The following is an 8,594-nucleotide window of genomic DNA, read 5'->3' as shown; positions in this document are numbered from 1 at the left end:
GTTCCACTGGAGCCGACCATTCTGGCTCGGCGTTGAACATGTTCCTAAATTCCTGGAACTCCTTACTCACGCCTTGTCCTTGGTGCCAGAGCCAAACTTATTGCTCTTGATGCATCCTCACGCCAATTTGCCAGACCCCCAGGGGCAGCACTTTGGGAAACACCTTGGCTCTGGGGTCTAGCTCCCTGTTGGTGTGACAATGCATCAGCTATCTTATTTTCCAGACCTGGCACATGCCGGGAATGCACTAAGATATTAAATTGCAAAGTAAATGCCCTAACGAATGTCATGACCCGTTCCAAATGCGATGTGAGGTTGTTTATAATATAAACGACAGCTTGGTTGTCACACCAGAAATGGACCGCTGAATTTGCCCATTCTTCAGAACATAGCCAAAGCGCGCCAACTATAAGGAAAAATTCTAAAAATGTTAAGTCTCTAGTGGTACCATTTTTGCCACTCTTCAGGCCAAGTGCCTGCACACCACCTGCCTTTGAAATAAATATTGAATCCCAAAGATCATGCTGCATCAGAATAAACCTGGAATTCAGCTTTTAACACTATCTCCCCTCTCCTATGCTATGGACAATGAAGACCCTGCATAGCAGTGTGCAATCATCTGAGGAATGGATGCCCTGTAGACACAACTCTACACACAAAATTCAAGTAGCCCACTATTTGTTGAAGCTCCCTCAGCAACATTTTATGCTTCTGAAAAAGTGTTGCTATCCTAGTCCTAAGATCCTTAACTTATCATCAGGCAGTCTTGATGCCTGCTGAATTGTGTCTAACTCAATCCCTAAGAAGGTGAGGGATGTGGTAGGCCCCTCAGTTTTCTCTTCAGCTAGCAGTAATCCAAGCTGTTTTGCTAATGCCTGACACTTTTTAGTATGAAACTACACTTTACTGAATTCTGTTTACTGCAGAAAAGGTAGTCATCAAGGCCATGGACTTACAGCCCATTGTACACCTCAGTTTCCATTCAATAAATGTGCTGAATTTCTCAAATGCAGCACATGATACTGAACAACCCATTGGCCCTGTAACTGAAATCCTAACAAGTTAAAGTCACTGGGATACATGGGCAAAAGTCAAAATGCTGATTTTATATTGCATTTCACCATTTCATCAAGTGTCCACTATCAAATCTCTCCCCTATGTTTGGCCTAGCAGGTGTCATGTGGTGCAGCCACAATCCAGGCTGGGTTTCAACCCAGTGCATATTGGGGTGAATTGTGCTGCGCATCCTGAATGCTTCATCATAAAGAAGCCACACCATCCCAGTGAAATCAATATATGCCTTGTATATTGTATCTAAATATTGGAATAGCGGTTGAGCCCTCCATGGTTGAGCTTTGACTTTCACACCTGCATAGATTAAAAAACCTGGCAGCCAGTTTGCCCAATTCCTTTTGGGTTTCTTTCGCCTCCGCCTCTCTTTTTCTTTTTCATCCTCCTTATCTAACTCCTTCTTTTCTACATATCTGTTTAATAGATCAAATAAATCAACATATCAATTCTGTCATATTTTTCTTTAGTTGCTGGGGTGAGGTGATTCCCCAAAGGCATGGAGTAATCACCATATGGAAGAGCGCAGAACATAATGGTGTTAGTGCCCGTATTGGCTACTGAAGAGTAAGGCCACACCCCTACACTAGCTGTGGTGTTGTTTTGAGCTGTTAGGGCTAAAGTGGGGTATGGCATGCCCCATCCACTAAGTTGTGGAGTGGTGTATGGCCATACTATGCCAGGAAGCCCCACATTTTGTGTAGTCTAAGGTGCAAATGATGTCTTGTTGAACTGACCACTGCTGGCCCAAGGCCAAGTGGGGGTCTGTGCATATGTGAACCATTCACCTGAAAATGTTGAATCCAAGCTTGGACCATCCCTGGTATATTGACTGTCGGGGCAGACTTTGATCACCTCTTCTTGGGCCTCCTGACATTCGGTTGTTGATGCAGTCATCGCTGGAATTGAAGACCTTCTTCCCCTCTCAGAATGCCACGGCTTAGGTGTTGATGCAGCACCCTCAGCCTCGCTCCTGGTGGTTCCTTCGGGTAATGGCTGTGCCTCAAGAACAGCAAACCGATTTATTAGATTTTAATTAAAAGCTTTAAGAAAGACATCACACATCACTATGTGTGGAAAAACGGGGAAAATTTCAAGAGATTGCAGTATTATGAGGTAAGCAAGTGAATGGCTAATGAGAGAGGTGAGGGAAGGGCTGGTAGAAAATGGTGGTGGGGTGGAGGAGAATCCTATTTTGTCCCAAATAGTAGTGTTTCTATTAAACAAAGAGAAGAACAGTTTATGCTTAAGAATAGATTTATGGTTAGTTTAGGGATAGGGTGGGAGGGATGAAGCTAAGTATGTATCAAGGGATGGAGAGGAGCATATTATACTGTTCCATCTCCAGGTAGATTGGAGTAATCTTCCCATGAGTGTAGGACCTGGCACTTTGCTTTTCTTAGAGAGTAATTTCAGTATACAAACTGCAATAATTTCTCTTGGGACTTTTGTTGCATGCTTTTTGGCTCTGTGATAAATACCAGAAGTAATGCATGTTAAAACACACAGGCATGCAAACCTTCATTCAAGATGCCCTTTTAACAACAGTCTCACAAACCCCAGATGATATGGATTAGCAGGAAGTTCATACAAATCTGGTGACTTCTTTCATGGAACTTATATGTAAAGATCTTCTGAGAAGAACAGATGTGCTTTCTTAAGAGGTAAACGTTCTCTCCTTTCCTCTTTCTGAAATGTGATATAGAAAGATATGTTTCTACAATCCATACATTTGCAATGAGAGGAAACATGACATTTGAACATCCTGCCCTAGAGATCTCCCTGCAATTGTGTGAATTTATTTAAATACAACCAAAGCTGATTCTGGCTGCTTTATTTGAGTTGCTGAAACAATGTAGGGATTGCATAAAAAAATTATTGCCAAAATAAAATGGGTTACTCTAAAAGCTTGGAAATCTCTTTGCTGCTGCCTTTTGTGGATTCTTTTGGTCACAGGAAGCTGGCCAAAAGAACCAGAGGTAGGTTTGCAAACATCCTCACAGCCTGACAGGACATGTTTGATATGAAAAAAGGGAGCTCTGGGTGTACAAACCTTCTCTGGTTGTAAGAACCTATTTTTAGAGCTGAAGTCTGTCTGGAAGCTCAGCCAGAAATTCTCTGTCAGTTCTTTGACTAGTCTGACCCAAATAAGATTTCAGAAGTCTTCCAAGGTACACCTCTTGTTCTGAGTATTATGAAAAGTTAAACTAGTACTTACTAAAATTATTATGATGTTTTGACAGTTATGGAGTAGGAAGAAATGCTTGTGATATTTCAGCCAAGATACCTTGGTTCACCCTAGGCAATACACACCTTTCCCTGAAGAAGAGGATTTTTTAAATTACTACTTCTCCTCCTCCTTTTTGGAAGTTCTGGATTGGTGACTGCAAGAAGTCAGGTAAGAGCCAATATGATTTTTAAACCTAACAAAACACAGTTTTCTATCTGAAGGTGTTTCTCTGTGGAAGTAATACGAAAAATGACATTAGATGATAGGGCTAGAATAGAGTCATAGTCAAACTATTAACTGGAAATTCAAATGCCTTCCATGGAGGGCATATTTGGTCCATCAGCTCTGACTTTCCCTGGAGTGGAATAGCCTCGCTTCAGACTTGATCATCTCTGGACTGGATTGCTATTTTGTAATCCAGTTCCTACATGGCAGCACACTTGAAGGCTGTCCAGACATTGCAGTTGGTGCATCATGCATGCAGATGTGCTTTTTCAAACTATGACATTTGACTAGCTAGCCTCATCGAAGGCCCTGGGAATTCTGCACAAAATCCTGAATGATGCAGGACAGATCCATGTAGACCACATTCCTAGTGCAGACTATCTTGCACTTTAAGATAAGCCATGGAGGCCATTCCCATGATGCATGAAATAGGCATAGCTTATGTCATGATGGAAGTAAGGGATTTATTTATGCTTCACCCTGATTGTGGAATTTCCTGAATTGGAAAAAGTTACTCATGCATCTGAACTGTCACCTCTGACTTTTTTAGTTAAGCTTTTTTTTTAATCCTGTGTTCTTGATGTATTTTTATTATGGTGTCTGCTACCTTAGACTTTCTTACTGATATTGTTATTGCCACAAGAATGTGTAGTAGGGCTACAGTCCTGAAACAATACTGTTTCCCAGGGACTGAATCCATAAAGTAATTCTAGTAAATTTCTCAGTTAAGTTGGTAACATTTTTGAATAAGAATATCATGAGTGCATTTTAATATACATTCTCTTCCTGGTACAGAAGGTATGGAGGCATGGAAGACAATATCAAGAATCATACATTTTTGTCCACTTTTCTACTCCTGGGATTCTCAGATGTCAAAGAACTACAGATCTTACATTTCTTTCTATTCCTAGCATTATATCTGGCGGCAGTAACAGGAAATCTTCTCATCATCATTGCCATCATCATGGATTACCACCTTCACAGCCCCATGTACTTCTTCCTATTGAACTTGGCCATTCTGGACCTTGGTGCAGTTTCAGCCATAGTCCCCAAATCAATGGTTGTGTCCCTTATGAATGACAGGTCCATTTCGTATTTTGGATGTGTTGCACAAGTTTTCTTTTATTTCTATTTTGCAACACTGGATTTTATTATCCTAACTATAATGGCACATGATCGCCATATTGCAATCTGCAATCCACTCGAATATGAGAGAATTATGCAGAAAGGAACCTGCCTTAAGATGATTGCTGCTGGATGGATATTTAGTCTTTTTTACACCATGTTGCATATGGGTGGCACCTTTGCAAACACCTTCTGTTCTAACAGTATCAATCAGTTCTTCTGTGAAATCCCACACTTACTAAAGGTATCTTGCTCCAATATTTATTTAGCGGAAGTTGGACTTCTTGCACTAAGCTCTAGTGTAGTACTAGGATGTTTTGTTTTCATTGTCATAACTTACTTGAAGATCTTTACTACAGTGCTGAGAATCCCATCTGTTCAGGGGCAGAAAAAAGCTCTCTCCACTTGTATTCCTCACCTTACTGTTGTCTCTCTGTATGTGTTGACTGGAATCTTTGCCTATGTAATACCACCACGTGATTTTTCTTCTTTTCTGGATGTGGCCTTTGCTGTGATGTATTCCATAATTCCTCCCACACTCAATCCATTCATCTACAGCATGAGAAACAATGAGATCAAGGCTGCCTTGTGGAAACTCTTTAAATTGGTGTTTTCCTCTAAAGTTGTTTTCTGATCATCTAATTGTGTCTTCTTTCCATGCACATGTTTCTACGATTTTTTAATCTTGAGCATCAACACTTTGTTTTGAGGATACATGGATCTCTCACATAAATTGCTTTCTGGATGTTTCTTCAAATCCTTTATGCTTGATTTCATAGATTTTCATAGCAGAAAAATACCTGCTTTGTCTGAGAGAAGAACCACTGTTCATTCTCTACAGAGTGAAGGCCCACATGGGCAAAACCTGGAATTTTTCGTGTAGGAGGAAGTATAACAAATGATAACAGTACATGGTTGGTAGCTTTCCCAGTTGCAATGTCAAATATGTCAGGGTGAATAGATCCTGAGTGGAGGGTTAAGAATTCCTGCCCAGAATAGAATAATTTCTATTACTAATCTGAAGTACAAAACAGTTCCTTTGCTTCAATTGCTAAATGGTATATGAACACTTTTTAAAATACCACTGATTTAATGGATCTGTCCTATTTGGGACTAGAAATAAGATGTTGACATATAGAATGTCTGCAACTGGTACGAAATGTGGCTGCCCAACTATGTTCAATCGCCACTCTGTATCTGTAGGTACCTCAGCATTTAACACTTGGACTGAACTGAATAAAATACCCTGTTCTCAGCTTTTGGTGTCCATTTACCTAGTCGCCTGAACGTTTGGATCAGCCTTCTCTGGTGTGATGGTTATGGATACTATAAAATGAGTGTCTACATGTTATCATTGTCAGTTTAAGGAGCCTGATGCCTTGAAGTTCTTCTAAGAGCCCTATAAAACTGTATGGGCCCCTAGGAAAAAGTTTAGAAGTCTGTGTTCATCACAGCTGGCGTTTATCACATTTAGGCTTAATTCCAGAATGAAGTGTAATTGAATAGAATAAATAATAGAATAAATAATAATAATATGAATGTTTGATTGTGAGAGAAAAAAGTGCTTTTTTCCTTGCATGCATTATATGGTGAAAATGCTTCAAAGTCATGATAGAAAAATGCAGAACTGAGATTAAGAGAGCTATAATAGCTCTGGATTTCAAGGAAAGAAGGAAGCAGTCATTTCAATTAATTATCACACAGTTGAAATTAAATGCAAAAAGGACCCACATTCATCCCTACACTGAGCTTCTCATGGTCTTTCCTGCAACATGTAGAAGTGGAATGAAATGCAGTTAGCCACAGCTGCTAAACAGAACTTGGTTTAATTGCATCTGCTTTACAACAAGGATAGGTAATGTGTGGCTTTCTGGATGTTGCTGGGCTTCAGATTTGAAAATGAAGGCTTGTACAAAATGTGTCTGCTTAACCATTGACAATGGTCATTCTGTTTATATATAACAGAATATATCTGTATTTACATCAACAGGTAACACTTTTGCTAAAGGGTCTGTAGTGGCTGTTCATTTTTGAATGGGCCAGGTTCATCATTTTGCTACTACATTCCCAAAAAGTTTACTGAAGTTTATCTTCTCACTGTCCATTCTGCTTGACCATGGAAAGCCTCATGGTCCCATGTGTGGCGAGGATCTACTTGGATACTCCAAGAAGTATGATCTTTTGTATATCAGCAGTTCCCTCTTGATTAGTATAATTGTATCTAAAGTTATATATGCACTTGCTGTTTCTGTTTTTTTTAATGAAGAAACTTCTCTTCATATAAGCCTTTATTGACTGTTTCTATTGTAACTTTTAAGTATTTGTCTGTTTTAATTTGCTGTCCATCACTCCAAAATCTCCTGAATGTAATAATTTATCAGTGAAATAAATAATAAATAATAAATAAATAAATAAATAAATAAATAAATAAATAAATAAATAAATAAATAAATAAATAAATTAATTAATTAATTAATTAATTAATTAATTAATTAATTAATTAATTAATTGTGTTAATTGGTGCATATATGTGAATCTAAATTCCAGAATTTTCAAGTGAATGTTCCAAATCTCCTTACATCTCCTGGACTAGAACAACAGTGTCCCAATAAACTGGGAGAAAAATATTTGTTGAATATCAGCTGCAAACAGGCATGCCTCCAATTATAGCACATGTCCAAGCAGATGTACATCTTTCTGTGTTTTAATCTGGTACGCTGTGGTGTGAACGGATGTGCTGTGGGAGCTTTGCAGGTGGACAAAAGTGACATGATGGGAATGTCATGCCCTCCTCTCAGCCTCTTCTTGTTATTTTACTTTTTAAAAGTCATATATGGCACAGAGGCGTACATGGAAAAAAAAATCAAGACATGACAGTGGGAGCAGTAGAGAGATAAAGTGATTTAGGAAATGTGATTTAGGAAGATATACAGTATACCTAAAACACATACATTTCAATGAGACTGGAAATCAGTCTCAACATCTTTCCCTATTGATCTCCATTTAGTTGTGCCAATTGCATTAAGTACCCGCAAATCAAGATGATCACTATTTTATATATCTATGGATGTATTGTATAAAGTAGGCTGCTGTCAAGAGCAGGTACAGTAGAAGCTTCTCAGCTGCTGCCTTTTGTGTATGGTGGTAGTTACAGGAAGCTGCCTAAAAGAGCCGGAGGTCATTGAGTTTCACCAACGTCCACACTACCTGAGAGCACATGTTTGAGAAGGCAAAGGAAAATCCTTGGATGATCTTTCCTGATGGCAAGAAATTGACTTCAGGGCTGAAGCCTGGCTAGAGGTTCAGCCAGAAATTCTTTGTCAATTACTTTATTAATTTGAGCCAAATCAGTATATGGAAGCCTGCCAAAGTTCACCTCTTCTTTTGAACACCATGGAAATGATGACGTTATAGTGATTTCATTCATTATTGTTGTATTTGACTCCCATGGAGTGGGAAAAACTATTGGTCCCCCTACCCTGGAATAATGACGCAAGAGAAGCATTATGCAATAAACACGGGCCACACTTTATTGAATATTTATTATTGCCCACCATGAAGTGCGGAATCAGGTTTTGCACAGAGGACTCAACGGACCCCTTACCAAATAAATGGGCAAGTTCCTAGCCCCGAGGTCTCATGGTCCTTATAAGTAAGCATTAAAACTTTGAAGTCAATGCGCAAATGAATGGGCAGGCAGTGCAGCATGGCCAGAGTAGGAGAGATATGATGGTATTTTCTCACACCACTAAGGAGTCTGGCCGCCGCATTCTGCACCACCTGAAGTTTCCGCATCAGCCTCAAAGGCAGCCCCATGTAGAGTGCGTTACAGTGGTCTAATCTTGAGATTACGAGCACATGCACCAAGGTAGTGAGTGCCCCCGTAGTAGTAATAACAACTAATGGAGAAGCAAGGGGATGGCTAATGAGAGAGGTGAGGGAAGGG

The 8,594-nt window shown here is 39.6% G+C and overlaps 1 protein-coding gene across 1 annotated transcript; it reads left to right on the top strand.

The window, feature by feature from the left end:
• Nucleotides 1-2,422: 2,422 nt before the first annotated feature.
• Nucleotides 2,423-6,172, top strand: LOC144583697 (olfactory receptor 14I1-like). Its single transcript, XM_078378102.1, has one exon. The coding sequence runs from the start codon at nt 4,332-4,334 to the stop codon at nt 5,280-5,282; it is 951 nt and encodes a 316-aa protein (XP_078234228.1). The 5' UTR covers nt 2,423-4,331; the 3' UTR covers nt 5,283-6,172.
• The last annotated feature ends 2,422 nt before the right edge of the window (nt 6,173-8,594 follow it).

Source organism: Pogona vitticeps, chromosome 6, assembly GCF_051106095.1.
Source record: "Pogona vitticeps strain Pit_001003342236 chromosome 6, PviZW2.1, whole genome shotgun sequence".
Classification (NCBI taxonomy): domain Eukaryota; kingdom Metazoa; phylum Chordata; class Lepidosauria; order Squamata; family Agamidae; genus Pogona; species Pogona vitticeps.
This window is presented reverse-complemented; position numbering and strand designations above follow the sequence as displayed.